This window comes from Sturnira hondurensis, unplaced genomic scaffold, assembly GCF_014824575.4.
Source record: "Sturnira hondurensis isolate 20B ecotype Veracruz unplaced genomic scaffold, ASM1482457v3 Scaffold0018292, whole genome shotgun sequence".
NCBI lineage: Eukaryota > Metazoa > Chordata > Mammalia > Chiroptera > Phyllostomidae > Sturnira > Sturnira hondurensis.
The window spans coordinates 2358845-2376986 of record NW_028090923.1 but is presented as its reverse complement, the minus strand read 5'-3'; the positions used below and the strand labels follow the sequence as shown (position 1 = coordinate 2376986).

The following is an 18142-nucleotide window of genomic DNA, read 5'->3' as shown; positions in this document are numbered from 1 at the left end:
TATCTACCATTTATGCTACTATTCTCTGTACCTTTTCTCCCTCTCTCCCCCTCCCCTGCTGATAACCCTCCATGTGATCTCCATTTCTGTGATTCTGTTCCTGTTCCAGTTGTTTGCTTAGTTTGCTTTTGTTTTTTTTTAGGTTCAGTTGTTAGCAGCTTTGACTTTGTTGTCATTTCACTGTTCATATTTTTGGTCTTCTTTTTTTTAGATACGTCCCTTTAGCATTTCATATAATAAGGGCTGGGTGATGATTATTTTTAAATTTAATGTTTACATTTGGTGTTAGCAATGTTTTAACTTTGAAATCACACAGCTGAAGGCAGATTCAATTAGATACAGCTCACCACAGATCTGAATTTCCAGAACATCTGTGGCCGATTATTAGGGAATATAAAGCAGAAAGATTCTTCTACATGACTTTGTGTATGAGATTAAGATCAGTATTGAACTCCTTAATGACCAGTGGCACAATGAAAATAATCATGTTGTGTTAGAAATTTGAATCCTAAATTTTTGCTCCAGTACTTTCTGTTTAAGATGAGAAATTCTATTCTTTTGTTAGGCACATTTCTTCGTAGAAATATTAATACAGAATTTAGGTTTGTGAGGAGATAACTTTGAATTATTGAATAAATCTGTATTTTTAAGATGCTTACATTTTATAGCCAGATTGAGTTATTGAGCTGTAGATCTATTATTTTAATTGAATTAAGCACTTCTCAAAGTCTCAGGAAAAGTATTTTTGACATTGCTGCTTTTCATTTTGAATGACAAATGTTTATTTCTCAATTTGTTTTGTTTATATATTTTTCTCTTTGATATGTTGTGTCTTGCTTCATCTCAAATTCTGTTTTCTGAGCCTTTCTTTTCTCTAATGTAGGTTGTGTGGGCAACAAGTAGCAGAATAGGTTGTGCCATTAATTTGTGTCATAACATGAACATCTGGGGGCAGATATGGCCCAAGGCTATCTACTTGGTGTGTAATTATTCCCCAAAGTAAGTGCACAAAACACTATTTTCATATGTAAATTTTTCTTAATAATATAAAAATTACTTAACATTTTTATTTTTAATCTGCATTTTTGAATGAAGTATATTGTTTTGACCTATCTTTCTTAATAGACAATAATTATGATTGCCAGATGCATAAAATCAGTACTTAAAAGGAATCAAAAGTTGAAAATATAATTTATGTAAAGACAGGGATAATAATATTTATGCCTTCAGTTTTGCTCAATGACCTATATTATATTACATAAATATCCAATGATTTTGATTTACTAGATACACACAACTACAGATTAATTGAAAAATGTATTTACCTATGTAAAGTCCATTCCAATGATTACATTGAAAATATTATGAAATCATTTGTAGGGTCAAAGCTAAGTCTAAAATTTGTTCTTATTAAGGCAAATTAAGTATGGATGAATATCCTGAAGCAGAGTTTGGTGTTCTGCAAAAGTTTGGTCTGATAATTTTTAACGATATGGATAGCAAATTAGTATATTTCAAAAGAATGAGGCAACATTTAATACTTAAACCTAGTAAACAAAAGATAAAAAGATGTAAATGTCTTAAATTTACACCTCAAAATCATCACTTAGGAGATTCTTATACAGTAATATTTTGCAATGTCTTATAAATGATGCTATTAGATTACCTCTTAAAAGAGCGCTGTTTTCATTTTAAGGGGGAACTGGTGGGGCCACGCTCCCTACAAACATGGAAGACCCTGTTCCGCTTGCCCACCTAGCTTTGGAGGGGGCTGTAGAGAAAATCTGTGCTACAAAGGTATGTGCTCTTGTGCCATGCTATTTAGTTTGATTGATATTTTACTCTAATTCAGACATTGAGTTCTCTTTTAAAAAACAAATGTGTATTTAATTACCTGAAAAGTTCCTAGAGCTCTATTTTAAATATTCTGAAAAAAACATTTAGAATATTTCCAAATATATTTATAGTATTAATACCTTTTAGACCAATATGTATTTAAAGGATTATTCCAGATAACTTCTAACTGTAGTTGAAATATATCCCAAAGTGACAGCTATATTTACCTTCTTAAAAGCCATCTTCATACATTGTTGACTGGAGTTATTTCTAAAACTAATCATTTTTGAAAGAGTTAACAGTTTGACACAATTTATTTTTAGCACTTTAAAAGTTTTTCCCCAAGTACCGTAATTCTTACTTGAACCATGCTAAATGGGTTGTAGTGATTTTCTGCTTCTTACTGTAGGGTATACATTATTTCATGCTAAAATAATAAAAAAGTATAATAGTGTTGTAAAACTATTGTAAAAATAGTGCTCTCAAACACACTTAAAGGTAAATATCTTAAAGGTAAATACAAATATGGTGTCCTATTTATAGCACATGAAGATAAAATGTATGTAACAGAGCTTTGTGAAAGTCATCAAGCTTTTGTTGGGTATTCATCCATATGAACATTTTTTACTTTCTTGTACTGTTTTGTTATTGGTGTCTAAATGAAGATTAATGCAGACTAAATGTATTAGAAATTCTATGAATAAATGCATTCCTTTTTCAGAACTCATAAGAGAATGGGCCTTTGTATCTCCCTTTAGTGACTCAATGCTTATTAAGACAAGAAGTGACCATATATTTCACTCTCTTACTTGAGCCACTTCTAATTCCTGGAAGCATTTTTCATTGTGTGTCAGTCTGTCCATTTCTGTCCTCTTTACTTCCTAACCTCCATCCTACTTGCCCCTTCACCACTAGCCCCTGTGTTTTACTTAAGCCTGACTGTATTTGACTTTCTTTTTCTAGGTTCTGCATTCTTAGACAAACATGAAAATAACATAACCACCCAAGATGGGCTAGTGTCAAGCCCTTGATATAATCCAACTTGAAAAAATATTAAATTCAAAGTTTGACATTAGTTTTCATTGTCAAGTTTAAATTTCTGAGCATTGAATTTCCTTCTGAAAGGGAAGAACATTTTTAGGAAAACCGATATTGTAATAAATAACAAGGGCATATCAACCCTTCTCTAGGCTGAATTTCCTTACAGGAGAATTTTAAATATGATTCCCCCCAAAATATTAATGTATGATTTAATTTGGGAAAACAAATTCAAATTCACTAAGTCCTGACTTGATTAGATCACTGTGTAGACACCATGTTGTTATTATGAAAACCAATCACTGATTACATGTTAAAATATAAGCAAAGTTTAGAAATGGCTCCATTTAACATTGGCCAAAGGGTAGCATAAATAAATCAAGGACTCAAGGCTTATGTGCATTTCACTTCCTCCAATGTAGTGCATTAAGAGCACTTCCTTAAATCAAAAATGGTGCCATAAAGAATTTTGATTTTTCTATTTTTAAGTGTTAAACAGGCATGTAAAGATTTAGCACTACTTGATAATTTGTGCACATTTAAATAGGATTCATATTTCTTAACTCCATTCTATCTAACAGAAGGATCAGACAGGTACTACACTCCTCGAGAAGAAGAAACCAATGAAATCGAACGGCAGCAGTCAGAAGTCCACGACACCCGTGTTCGGACAAGAGCAGATGATATTAATACAAATGAAGTCATAAGCACTCAACAAATGTGTAAGACTTCTGCATTATTTACAAAAATGCTAAGGCTTATATAGGTGGCATATCTACCGATATTTTATTAGCTTCCATAGTGTTAGACAGGTAAAAGCTTGGCAATTAGACTGAATGTGAAGAATTATAGCAGCTTTTACATTCTCTAAGTTAATTTGTTTTCTTTTAGCCCAAATTGTTTCCTGTGAAGTAAGATTAAGAGATCAGTGCAAAGGAACAACTTGCAATCGGTAATATCTATTATTATTCTCAAAATTAACTGACAAAATGTAAGAAATATTTTCAGTGTATACTGACATTCAGAGACTGTCCCCATTTTCTTTCACTTAGATATGAATGCCCTGCTGGCTGTTTGGATAGTAAAGCTAAAGTTATTGGCAGTGTATATTATGAAATGGTAAGTATTATAAATACAATTATTTAGGGTTGAGTTATTTCATATAATCCTTGATTTTTTTAAATTTGAAAAATAATTTAAGTGTAGATATTTTGCTCAGAAAAGTTTGTCTAACTTAAAGTCATATAAATAGAAACCAGCTGTATTTTATGTGAACTTTAGTATTTTAATATCTTTCCCTCCCTCTTTTTCACTAAGCAATCCAGTATTTGTAGAGCTGCAATTCATTATGGTATAGTGGACAATGATGGTGGTTGGGTAGATATCACCAGACAAGGAAGAAAACATTATTTCATCAAATCCAACAGAAATGGTGTTCAAACAATTGGGTAAGTACCCAAATGCTCTTCTGGACAAGGTGATTTCAAATTGTAACAATGAGGTAGATTCTACTGGGGCAAAGCATAGAATTTATGAAGAGAGAAGGTGGTAATTTTTGAGGTTCATTTTGGCTGCAAGATTTCCATAGGCAAAAAGAAGAAAAAGCATCTAAATTAAAGTTGAACTCTTGTGCTTTTAAACAGCTTGCTGAAACTCTAATTTTTCTAGAGTTTCCTCAAGAATGTGCAAACTTACAGTTATTTCTAATGTGAGCCAATAAACTTTTCTACTGCAACAGAAAACACTGCAGGGAAAACTGATTTGCATATCCTACAAGTATGTAATACATCACATTTCTTTTGCTCATTTAAATGTAATTTAATCCAACATGAAAGCATTGATTGCCTTTAAAATGTTTCTCATGTTAAATATACTAGATATTTTATAGAGTATATGTTTTATATATACTCTATAAAAGGTAGAAAAATGAGGGTTTTGGAAATATTTTTTAGTGTCTTTTCTGTGAAAAATAAACATTACTGAACTGCATAGGGAATGCCTTTTCTTAGAACATAGTTTCTTTCTTTAGTAGATATACAATTACATGAAAATTCACAGTAAAGCCAGAACTCATAATTATAAGAATTTATTGAAAATTCCTGCAAATTTGTGGAATGATCTCCCTTACATACAATTTTGATGAAAGGCTTGATGTATAGTTTTCAATTATTAGCCATCATTCTCAAAAGCTTCATAGGAACATTTATTAACTTACTAATTCAGCAAATATTTATATAAGTTCCTTGAATAAATAATAAATGTTAATGATCAGTTTCAGTAAGCCAAATACTGGGATTTGGGATTAAAAACATTTATCTTATTATTAATTTTTTTCACTTAACTTACTTTTTTATTATGTTCATTATGGAAATTCTCTTGAAATTAGAAATGTGTATAATATTAAAGTACCATGGCAAATAAGCCTTATCTTGTGCAACAGATGACTTCTGAAAATCTGGATATAAATAAACCAATGAAATTTTTGATATTTAGTGGCATACCTATTCTTACTTTCCTACTTTTTAATAATGCATATAATGAAGAGTTCACTCATTCATTGTAGACATTTTACTACCTACCAGGGGAATTAAATAATGCACACCACTATATGGTACTTATTATTTAGTATTTTTACAATATTACCTTGTATTTACTACTGTGAAAAAGTAAATAATCTTGTTCTGTGGTGTTATGTAGAAGTTATGTAGATGGTGATACTTATAAAAAAGTGATTGACATTTTTTATTTTCATCCTCAGCAAATATCATTCTGCTAATTCCTTCACAGTCTCTAAAGTAACAGGTTAGCACTTTTTTTCATCTTACTTTCTTACTACTGTGTTGCATGTTACTGTTTCCAAACAACTTGCCCCTTGTTTTGTGCTTGAATTCTGCAGTTCAGGCTGTCACCTGTGAGACAACAGTGGAGCAGCTCTGCCCATTCCGTAAGCCTGCTTCCCACTGCCCAAGGTAATGTTTTCTGAATGTCCGCATTGTCTCTTACCAGTGAACATGTATGGTGCTCTTATCCTGTTGTAACCGGTTCTAACTGAAATTCTGGTGGCCCTAGGGTTTGAAGGAGTGTGATCTCAAACTGTTAAGCAGCAAGGAGCCATGGGCCATCACAAGCTCCATGCAGTCTAGGCATTCTTAGTGCTCTTTCTCCACATGCCAAGTACCTTGTGCTGCTCCGAGGTGGCTGGGCCCATGCCTATAATCTGTATGTTCATATGGGCTGTGAGAGTTCTGTGTTCATCTGCTCGGCTGATATTAACACAGACTAAATATCTTTGTTATAGAAGTGTAATCTCTTCCCAGAGCTTCACTCACTATGCTCTCACTAGGTTTACAGATTTAATTAAACTTGTAGTGTGTTTTATAATCTTAGAAAATTTTGTGGAAATTTTTTCAGGTACCTCAAACCCCTATATTTACAGATCGTATTTTTATAGAGAAAAAAAAACATTGATAAGGGAACTCTGGAAATTTCAGCATTGTGATACAATGAAAAAAAGCAAAAGTTTTAGAATTTTTCATTTGTATGTTCATTAAGTATCCACTACATACCAGTATTATGCTAGACCCTAACTCAACCATGTGACAAGGTTTGTGAGGACTAAATAGTAAGAATCACCGTGGAACATAATGGCAATCGTGTTTCAAAAGGAACAGATTGTTCAAGTAAAATATTAATAAATAAGTTTTCTATTTCTTTGCTTACTTCAGGAAGAGAAATACAAGGGCCTACTTCCATAAGGGAAATGATACAATTTTTAAAAATTTAACTTTCACTGTCACCAATTTAATAAATCTGCAGAAATAATGATTTATCCATAATTTTGACTTTAATTAGACTAGAAAGCCCTCCCCAGTGAAACAAAAGTTTTCTTCCCCCATATAAATTTTTAATAGTTTTACAAATTAGTTCATATTGGTATTATTTGTATGACATTTTATGACTTCTAAGAAATCATATTGATAGTGCATTTGTTTTAGAATTTTACATCACTTAATGAGTTGAAGAATAAACCTATTCAAGGGGGAAATGCCAAGAAAAGATAAATTAAAGGGTATAAACTAAAATCGAGCACATAGAAACAAGATTTACCTGGACAACATGTCCTTGAGAGGTTCAATAGCTAGCAGCTCAGTCCAAAATAAACTGTCTCTCATATTTAGTACCATTTTAGTACCATGACTTTGGAGAAAATGTGTATGTCATTGGCAATCTTATCCTTTTATATATATATATAAAAGGATAAGGGTATTCAGTGACCACCCTCTAATTGTATGTATGTATATATATATATGTATATATATGTGTGTGTGTGTGTATATATATATATATACACAATTAGATTTTTAAGACCTTTTGCATATTCATGGTGTAAAAGCAGTTATTAAAATTTGTCAGCATACTCATTTAAAACTTACAAGTAATTTGTAGATAAAGGATCATTTGTAGTAGATAACTATCTACATTCTAAGTAGCATCAAGGTGTTAAAATCATAGATTAGAACACAAACAAGCAAAAACTTCCTCCCCTCTCTTTCTTNATAAAAGGATAAGGGTATTCAGTGACCACCCTCTAATTGTATGTATGTATATATATATATGTATATATGTATATATATATATACATATATATATATACATACAATTAGATTTTTAAGACCTTTTGCATGTTCATGGTGTAAAAGCAGTTATTAAAATTTGTCAGCATACTCATTTAAAACTTACAAGTAATTTGTAGATAAAGGAACATTTGTAGTAGATAACTATCTACATTCTAAGTAGTATCAAGGTGTTAAAATCACAGATTAGAACACAAACAAGCAAAAACTTCCTCCCCTCTCTTTCTTTGACTAGAAATCACAAAAGTAAAAACTAATCCAGTTTGGAGCTATTGACCTTGACCTTCCATAAACCAAGAACTAAATAAGGTCAAGGTAGAGCCCACACAGCATGATCCTAAGGGAAGAGCAGATAGTTTTACTACCAGAGGGTGGTCACTGAATACCCAACAGTTCTTAAATACAAGGAGAAAATTTTACAGTCAGTGGGGACACCCTTCCTCCTACAGGGACACCCAACAGCGTCCTTACAATAATCAAACCTTTAGTTTAAACTTATAAAAACTCAAACTCATTTATTAGTTACATGTAAATGGTTCTGGTTTAGATTTATAGAAAGTATACTCACTCTAGGTTGTACAGTGTTATACATTTTAGAAATAAGAATTTTTCAAAAAAACAAACAGACAAGCAAAATATAACCAAAGACACTGGAATAAAGAACTGACAGTGACCAGAAGGGAGAGGGGAGGGAATTTCAGGGAAAAAAGGGAAGGGTTTGCAGGAACAAGCATAAAGGACACACGGACAAAAACAAAGGGGTTGGAAATGGGAGGGAGGTGGGGAGGGCTGTGGGGGTGGGCTGGGCTGGGAGTAAAAGGCAAAAAACTGTACTGGAACAACAATTAAAGTTTAAAAAAAGAAATAATTTTAAATAAGAAATGTAATTATTTCTAAAAACGCTTCAATTAGAAAAGGTAGCTGCCATTGGAGTTTTTAGAATAGATTTCGGAAAATCATCAGTGCCTTCATCGAAGAATGGTTTGTCATTTTGTTGATATGTAAAGTGTTTTTTTCCAGTTTTTTGTGTGTGAGAGAGAGAGACAGACAGAGTGAGAAAGAGAAAGAAGAGAAGGGAAGTGAAAGTAAACTCAGAAGACCCAATCATTTAAAAAAAGGAAGTGCCACTTGACAGTTCTTTAAACTCTGGGGGTGAATTTTTTTAATATCATGTGATTGACTAAACACTGATAATTGAACCCTATGTTTAAATAAAAAGGCTCTTGGGCCTTTTTTAAAAGTGACGAAGCCAATCAGGTATCAGTAAAGCAGGCTGTAGGATAACTGGAGAAACAACATTCTGTGCAGAGAGAAGGATGAGTGTAAAGGCCCTGGGGCATAACCATTAGACCAATGTGACTGTAATACCCAATCAGAGAGGTGACCTCTCACCAGAGGTTACCTCTGACTGAGAGGTAAATACCCAGATACTCAGAGTACTGGGTACTTTCTGCTGCCTCTTTCTGCTTTGAATCTCCACATTAGAAAGCTTTCTGGTTAAAAGGAAAACATTTGTGCTGGAAGTGGATAGTATAAGCAGAAGAAATTGTGTCCAGTGTGTGGCTTTTACAATTGACCTAGTTGAGAAGAAAAAAGTTAGTAAGGTTTAGAATGCTGAGTTTTTACTTTTGTGTTCACATGTCTGTAGTCTTACTAATAAGAAAGATACTCAGTAGTTATAAATATATGTTTATTTTTCAGAGTATACTGCCCTCGCAACTGTATGCAGGCAAATCCACATTATGCTCGTGTAATTGGAACTCGAGTTTATTCTGATGTAAGTATTCTAATGTGTGCGGTTCTCAGCATTTGTGTGTGAACATGCATGTGTATGTATAGTAGATTCCATAGGTTCCATACACACACATTTAAATGTATAGGTATATTTATATGCAGGAGTCCCCCTGCCCTCTAGCTAATCCAGGGTTTTACTTTCCATGGTTTTAGTTACCTGCAGCCAAGCATGGTTTGAAAATGTTAAATGAAAAATTTCAGAAATAAATAATTTATAAGGCTCAAATTGAATGCTATTCGCAGTAGCGCACAATGAAATCTTGTTATGTGTGGCTCTGTCCCATCCTGGACACAACTCATCCCTTTGTCTAGCGTCTCCATGCTGTAGATGCTGCCCTCCCATTAGTCACTGTTATCAGATCAACTGTCATGGTGGGGTGGTGCTTCTGTTCAAATTGCCCTCACTTTGCTTCATGATGGCCCCTAGGGAAGCGTTAACTGGGACCAGTTAACTCTATTCCCTTTAACTGGAAGATGAATATAGTACAGTACGATATTCTGAAGAGGTGGGGGAAGAGGGAGAGAGAAACCACATTTATATAACTTTTATTACAGTATATTGTTATAGTTTTTCTACTGTATTATTGCTATGGATCTCTTACTGTGCCTCATTTATAAAGTTAACTTTATCATAGTGCATATGTAGTAAATATATAGATTATACAAGGTTTGGTATTGTCTGCTCTTTCAGGCATTTACTGGGGGCCTTGGAACAGTAGCCCATGTGAATAAGCGGGGACTACTGTACAGAATAAGGAAACAGATTCTGTGTTGATATACGAATTCTCAGAAGAGTTAACCATTAATAATAACAAAAAGGAATATCCATATGTAAATATGGGTGCACAAATAATTTAGTTAGATTAAATTTTCTTTACACCCTATCCATATATTTTATATCAAACACTTAATAGTATGGAAGCATTTTGGGAACTAAAATGCATTTTGCTTTTCTTTAATCTTCCTTTTGGTTCTTTAGCCTTTGAAGTATAAACTAGATAATTAAGAATTTGTCAAATGTATGAACAGTATTTTAACTACCAAAGGGGCATTTTTAAAGTAGCATAGAACCATAAACAAAAGAAGGAGAAAAAGGAGAGAAAGAGCTCGTGGACATTGACACAGCAGTGTGGTGCCTGCCAGGGGGAGGGGGCGTAGAGGAGAGTAAAGGGGAGATAAGTGCTGATAGAAGACTTGACTTGGGGTGGTGAACACACGATACAATGTACAGATGATGTAATGTGGAATTGTGCAGCTGAAACCTGTATACTTTTGTTATCCAGTGTCACCCCCCAATAAATTGAACAAAAATGGAAAAAGTAGAATCACAAAATCACAAACAGATAATACATTAGAATACATCCAAAAGGAAATCAGCTGAGAAGATGTTGCAATGGATGACATTCCTGGGACTGGACAAGGAACATTAGCTGTGATAGCTTCAGTATGGATGAGTGCTTCTTGAGCCAGGTGTCAACCATGAGCTCCTAAGGAGAATTAAGCACTTTCTAGCAGTGGAATGGGGGGTTTGGGGTGGTGGTGGTGGGGGGGGCTAAAGTGGGGGTGGATGAGTGGTATCTACGGAGACTGCAGGAGAAATCACTTGAGCTGCAAGGGAGCACAGCATGTAAGTACGCTTATCTCTGAGCTGGTGAGAATGCAAACTGACCATGGCTGCAGCCAGTTGAGTGGACCAGGAGAAAGATCCAGCTCTTGAAACATCTCAGTGGAAACTCTGAGTGCGTGCTGATGAGCTTATATTTTATATGGCAAACATTTAGAAACTCTTTCAGATTTCTAAACCAGCGAGTTAGAAAATCAAACTTAGATAATAATACTCTTGATGCATATATTCAGTTGAATACTGTGGAAATAACAACTGTGGAGAGTGGCCTGAAATACGTATGCTACCACCTTTTTTCTCTTGCTAAATTCATTTAGGTCCAGGTGTTTCCTTTCAGTTCAGCTTTACCAAATCTAAGTCTCTCTCCCAAGGTCCAGCTTTGCAATGTTCTTATCTGCTGCTTAATCATGCTGGTATCTTAAATTGCTATTTCTCACATTTGTTCATATCTTGTTGTTTCTATTTAAAAACATCTTTTTTCTACTTTTCTATCTGTGAAAAACATGATCAGTCTTTACATCACTTTTTCTGTGAAGTATATTGCTAGATCGCCTGACCCAAGAATGATGTCACCTTTCATTGGACACTTTGTTTTCTCCTGTTAGCACTTAGCTGATTCGGTTAAGTATTGTGATTGTTTCCCTATTGCTTTCATTAACTTTTAAGTCTGTTGAGGGCAGCAGCTGGGCAATTCATGTGTCACTTTTTTATCAACAGTTTGGTGGGTGGCAAGCTGGGAACAAGAAAGGTTGGCTTCTTGACTTAACAGAACTTAGAGCATGAGTAATATCAGAAATTAAGCAAATATTTTGCACATAAATATTTGTGGAAAAACAAACTAATAAGTGTATATGAATGAGCATATCTAGATCACCATAGAGGTCCAAAGAAATCATTCTTTCCAGATTGTCCTTTTAAGCACCAAAACTTTTCATTTTAGTTATGTCTAATGAAAATCTTTCACCATATCCTGCATACTTCTGTACTAATTAGCCATCTCTTTGTCGGAGTGAAGGATTTGTTAGAGCTTGATACTGAGATCATTTTGTCTTCTTACTTCAGTGAAATGGTAGGGTAGGTAATTATGTATTATTATGTAGACCCTTTCAAGATAAATTGGGAATATAGAGTTGGCTATCACTGGTACATGCAGAGAAAGAGATTCAACTATTACCTGCCAATCTTATTACCTTTCTAAGTAGAAGATGTGGACAGATGAGAACCAGTTCATTAACTTCCTCCCTTCTCTCTCCCTCCCCTCTCTCCCCCACCCTACTCTCTTTTCCTCTCTTTCTCTTTCTACTTGTAGAGTTACAAGGTATACATTTTATTGCTCTAACTTTTATTTCTCATTTATGGCAGATAAAGTTAATTTTTGCATTCTTTAAAAATGTTCCACTGGTTTCACAGATGGGTTATTTTATTTTGTTATATATTAATGCTTACAAAGTGTAGGCATGAACAGAAAATCTCTTCTGACTTTTGAACTTGAATAGGAATGTCTGCTGACAGCATAGTTATGGGCAAGCGATAGTTTGAAAACATAAGTGCTTGAATTTAGTGAAAGTTATATCTAAGCACTGTTATTTCCTTTGGGAAATGCTGATAATGCCTTTATAATGGAGCAGGGTAAATACTGAAATGTGTATAGAATTATTTTTATTTCCATTTGTTATGAACCATAATGGATGCAAACATTAATTCAGAAAGAGTCTTTAATTGGTGAATAAAATGCCTCCTTGTTAGGCATGTAAAGATATGAGGTTTTAGGTATAAGGCATTTTGTAATAGGGCAAAAGGGTAAACCAGCTTGGCATTCAGGCTCTCTGATCTAATAAATACTGACTGATGCCACAAGGTTCAGAGCACAGTAAAAAAGCAAGGTCATGTAAAATGCATATGTCATGTGATCTTTCAAAAGCACACTAAGCCATCACATGTGCATGGATGTAAGAAAAGAACACACCAGTGGGGTCAGAAAAGGCCCGTGGGGAAATGAGGTGGGTCAGTTGGTGCTGAAACAGTTCGTGTATCATTTTATGGCATTTCCTGGGGCTGTGCTCAGCTATTGACAAATTTTGGCAGAGCATTTAGACTAAACCAAATGTTAAAATCCAGAGAAGACTTTTATGGGCTGAGAAGAAAGAGTTGACTTCTGGAAGTCAGTGGTTTTAAAAATTTGAAAGTGTTGGACCTGAAACAATAATTTTCTCCTCCATAGAAATACCATTCAATTTAGATTGTATAACTGGCACAATGTAATGATTATAGAAATTTGCCAGTACCTCATTTGAGACCATTCAAACCAGGGTGATGATAGACATTGCAAATCTAGGTGGAAGCCATGATTGTTCTTCATATTTTTTGGGAGGTGGAGTTATTCTTTTGGGCAATGTTTTTCTGAGGAAGTTATATTTATTTAATAGGGGGAAAACTCCCAATTTAATATATACCTGTATTCTGGAAAAGGGACCATAAGTATATACAGAAGTATGTCTGAGCTGTTTATAAGTCAAAAGTGAACATTAGGTCAGAGTGACTCCAGGAGGGACTAACAAAGGCTGAAACTTAATAATAAAAGGAGCCAATTGCATTTTATTGTTTCAACAACAGAAAGAGCCTGCTATTTGGCTAGGCGTGTGTTTGCTAGATTGGATGGTAAGGGGATAGCATTGCAGCGACCCTTAAGCTCTGCCTTCATACTTGCTCAGAAGTGGCTTTAACTTTGCGATTTTTGAAAGATTCCCTTATTCACAAAACGTTATCCTGTAGCTGCTCACTGAGAATCCACACAGAGACACATCAGTGACTTCAGCGCAGCCAGAGAGTAAGCTGGATGAGTTCAGCAAGAATTTCCTAACAGCAGGTTTTCCCTTGCCCCCTCAGCTGTCCAGTATCTGCAGAGCAGCTGTTCACGCTGGGGTGGTTCGAAATCACGGTGGTTATGTTGACGTTATGCCTGTGGACAAAAGAAAGGCTTACACTGCTTCTTTTCAGAATGGAGTCTCCTCAGAAAGGTAAATTTAAAGTCGTATCTATATTTTATCTTTTTATGCTTGCGTTACAACAAACTCACTTCCCTGTGGGTTTGAGGTTCTGTGGCTGAGCCAGTATTTCACTTGCTGATTGTAATAGTAGGTTTTCCAGGAATGGTAGAGGCTGTAGTACCAGAGGTACCTGTCTCCTGCAGGCTTATAAAAATCAAAATGAAAATCGGATTACAAGTCAGAACCACTCTTTTGTTAATTGATCTTATAATACAAAAATATCTCTTATCCTCTTTTGAATTTTCCAGATTAAGTTTTTACATGTAATTCTTTCTAGGTGAGCAAGGCACTGACTAATTCTCTAATCCAGTTATCTGACAAAGTATTTGGCAAAAACAAGGAGCCTGATTTTCCCAGAACCAAAGTTTCTTTTTGATTGGATGTTGGGTGGCTAATATGACATAAATGAACTCTTTCAGGTTATCTCATAGTATCTGTCTCATTAGTACTTTATATTTTGGTGTATATTTTGAGAAAATACATGTGGCTTACTTTATGAAGTATCAATAAAAGTTAAGAGAAAAGAACCCATAGTGACTTTTCAAATCACTGGTACTTGTGAAAATCATATTAAGTCCCATATATTTTGTATAGATGCAGAAAACTCCCTAGCTTTTAGATATTTAGTGAGTTCTTCAAATTGCAATGGAAGTTTTACATTATAGTAAGATTTCTTTAAAGGACATTAAAGGGTATGCCCTGAAGGGTATCTAGCTTGCCTCCCATATAATTATATGGGTGCCATCTTCATAAAAGATAGAGATTTATATTTAGCATCTCTTTTCAGAGGAGACTACATTAAAGTAACTTCTTTACAATCTGACTTGTCTCCTTAAGCAGATATGCTATATAAAGTAGACTCTTGAGTTATAAGATTTTGGTATTCAGTTTTCTAAGCTAAACGGAATGAGGTACTTTTATTTGCCTGTTCTATTTCTTAAAGTTATTTTTTAAAGATTTTATTTATTTATTTTTAGAGAGAAGGGAAGGGAATGAGAGAGGGAAAGAAACATCAATGTGTGGTTGCCTCCCGCCCACCCCCTACTGGGGACCTAGTCCTCAGTCCAGACATGTGCCCTGACTGGAATTCGAACCAGCGACCATTTAGTTTGCAGGCCCATGCTCAATCCACTGAGCTACACCAGCCAGAGCTAAATTTATTTAAAAAACAATAAGATGATAGGTTATAGCCTAAGAAAACTAAGAATAATTATTTTGAAAATCTGCTCAGAATTTTCCAGATGCTCTGGGCACATTAAGTATATTAGCTCAGATCCCCCAACAGTCCTATAAAGTCAATTCTATAAATTCTAACCTATAGACATGTTAACTGAGACCCAAAGAGGTTAAGTGATGTGCTCCAGGCCATTTAACAGGTCAGTCTAAAAGCTCAGGTCCAGAAATCTGCATTTTCCCAGGATTATCACTGTGTACAAAGAAAACACATTTCTGGAACTTAGTCAATCTGTGTTCAGTAAATAAAATGGCTTTTGAATGGCTATTTGTATAAAAAACCTGGCATGTATGTTTAGTATGTGTGTATATTTGTGATATACTTTCTTAACTTTAAAATTCTGCCCTTTTCTTGTACATAAATAAATATAGAAAAAGAATTGTACTTTGTCTCCTCTTAGAATTCATTGTGTTGATCCCTAACATCTTTTTTATTATTAAGAAAATAAAACTTCATACAAAAAGTGTAAAGACTTCAAAAATGTATATTTGATTAGTATAAATAATGGCTAATGGAATTATTAATCTATTTTAAATTTTAGGCATTTAAACAAAACATACTTTGATTGGTATTGCCAGATAAAATAAAAGTACTTTAAGAAGGAGTAAAATGTATGATTCTGTATTGTTTTTAATTTGTTTTAAAATACCTCCAAAATGAGATTGAGTGCTGTGTGTGTGTTTTCATTTTAATGGAAAAATTCTTAGGATCTTTCAGATTTGATCATTAAATTTTCTAAGATTTTTTTGTGAAACTATAGATATTAAAAATATTAGTAAATATGATAGCAAAAATATAAATTTTACCAGGCTTAGGAAATGATAATGTTAGTGGTCTAAAATATTCCTTAATTATCACCATCTTTTTCACTTGCAGTTAATTTTTAACCATGTTACCTAGACAATAAAGCTAGATCTCAGTACTGAATAGCAACATCCCCATATGCCCCAAGTGAAACTTAATAACAGCTGCTAACTATGCTCAATTAGAATCAGAGATGGTGACATATGAAAAAATGATCTGGGGCCAGTGAAGTTTTATATTAAATATAATTTTACCACTGTGCACCTTAAGTTTCTTTAGTGAACTTGCAGCTCAGCACAAAACCAAGATTTAAAAATTTAATTATGTTATCCTCACTCAAGCTTTCCAATAACTAGAAATTACAGTGGCCTAAGAAAGTTGGCCAGCCGAATTCACAGAGCTGCTTTCTTGAATGTCATAAGAGAGTGTGGCATATTGAGGTATCGTACGTGGAGATGACATTGATATACTTTTTGTATTTCTGCAGTTTACAGAATCCTCCAGGAGGAAAGGCGTTCAGAGTATTTGCTGTTGTGTGAAATAGAACACTTGGAAGAGGATCATAAAAACTATTCCAAATGCCGCATTTCTGAAGTTTGTATAAAACTGTAAAGTTACTGTACAGAATATAGCAACTATTTTAAGTCCCCCCCCCCACCGAAAGTGCCAGCTGCATACAAATCTTAATAGACAAAGTCTGTAAAATAAAACATGGGACATTTTTAGCTTTGGAAAAAGTAATGAACATGTAATGGTTTTAGAAATCCTGTGTTAAATATTGCTATATTTTCTTAGCAGTTATTTCCACAGTTAATTACATACTCGTGACTGTTCTGCCTTTTATATGTTGTATCTCATGGTGCTTTGTATATGCCACTAATAAAATGAATCTAAACATTGAATGTGAATGGCCCTCAGACCATCATCTGGTATATTAAAAAACAATAATGACCAAAAAATAACGGTAAAAATGAAAGAAACCATGTTATTACATTTTCCCCAGTTTAATACTATGCCATTACCTACTCCAAATAATCTCAAAATTGTTTTTCACTTATTACCTGTATAGTTTTTCTCTTTTGTTAAGTTTAGGCATATAGGATATCCTGATGCTATACTTTTTATTTTGTATAAAGTAATTCCTCAATATCCAAATGAATCTATTATAAAGTTTGATTCTCTAGGAATGGCTTTAATAGTAAATGTGATGAAGTCAGAGTGGTGGTAGGATGGTATTCCTAGTGGTTATACAATAAACAGAGAGGTATGCATGGGCGGCCAGAGCTTTCTGCATACTGTTCACACTGATGCCACATCCTCTTTTGTATCCTGGCAAATACTCCTGCAGGCCAGGAAGTATTATAGCAAACCTTTTAACAAAGATGAACTAATGTATTGCATCACCATTGCCACTAATTTTCTTAATGGTAAATGGCTATGTATATAAATGTTGCCATATTATGGTACCTATAATGGTAATGTACTGGTACTTGTTTCTATGAAAAATGTATTGTGCTTTGAGACTAATATCTGAAAAATGTTAATTTTGGTTTTGTTTTTTTTCCTGCTGGTGAATTTACTCTTCCCATAAACATATTAAAATAATTATGTTTCAAAATATTATCTTCAGTCTCCTTTGCATCCTTATTTTGATTTTGAATTCATTTTAAATCTACAAAATTATTGCCTTCTAATTTGGGTTATTGATGTAAACATAAATAACATCCTTAATACCAAAAGTATGCAAAGTTGACCTATTTTGGTATTTGTATGTGAAAGGGAAAGCAATCACAACTTTAGAAGCATTCTATTAAGGGAAAACTTGAATACAATGAGAGAAATGAATTTCTAAGCTAGTAGGAAGTAATCTAAAAAATATAAAGTAATTATAAAAGAATGAACAAGACAATAGACACTTCAAATATTTTTTAGAAAATAAATTTTTGGGTGTTTAGGAGCAGAGAATAGAGGTAAATTACACTCAAAGATGAGGGAAAGCAAGACAGATGGATAATACAAAAAAAAAGAAGAAAGGAAAGGAAAAGAAGGGCTCATCAAAACAGCTGCTAGAGAGCAAACTGTGAAAAATGAACAATATGATAAGTTATCAAGTATTGGCCAGAGATTAAAT

The 18142-nt window shown here is 33.9% G+C and overlaps 1 protein-coding gene across 2 annotated transcripts in view; it reads left to right on the top strand.

Moving 5' to 3' along the window:
* CRISPLD1 (cysteine rich secretory protein LCCL domain containing 1) overlaps nucleotides 1-17591 on the top strand; it is a 35911-nt gene extending 18320 nt beyond the window's left edge. The window contains exons 5-15 of one of the 2 annotated variants that reach the window (XM_037068951.1): nucleotides 884-999; nucleotides 1697-1797; nucleotides 3456-3596; nucleotides 3766-3826; nucleotides 3927-3993; nucleotides 4192-4322; nucleotides 5633-5676; nucleotides 5771-5843; nucleotides 9210-9285; nucleotides 13813-13943; nucleotides 16499-17591. In XM_037068951.1, the coding sequence (XP_036924846.1) occupies nucleotides 884-999; nucleotides 1697-1797; nucleotides 3456-3596; nucleotides 3766-3826; nucleotides 3927-3993; nucleotides 4192-4322; nucleotides 5633-5676; nucleotides 5771-5843; nucleotides 9210-9285; nucleotides 13813-13943; nucleotides 16499-16550 (993 nt within the window). In that variant the 3' untranslated portion in view covers nucleotides 16551-17591. The remainder of the gene's footprint in view (nucleotides 1-883; nucleotides 1000-1696; nucleotides 1798-3455; nucleotides 3597-3765; nucleotides 3827-3926; nucleotides 3994-4191; nucleotides 4323-5632; nucleotides 5677-5770; nucleotides 5844-9209; nucleotides 9286-13812; nucleotides 13944-16498) is intronic. The other variant, XM_037068952.1, reaches the window with a different exon arrangement.
* Nucleotides 17592-18142: the final 551 nt, after the last annotated feature.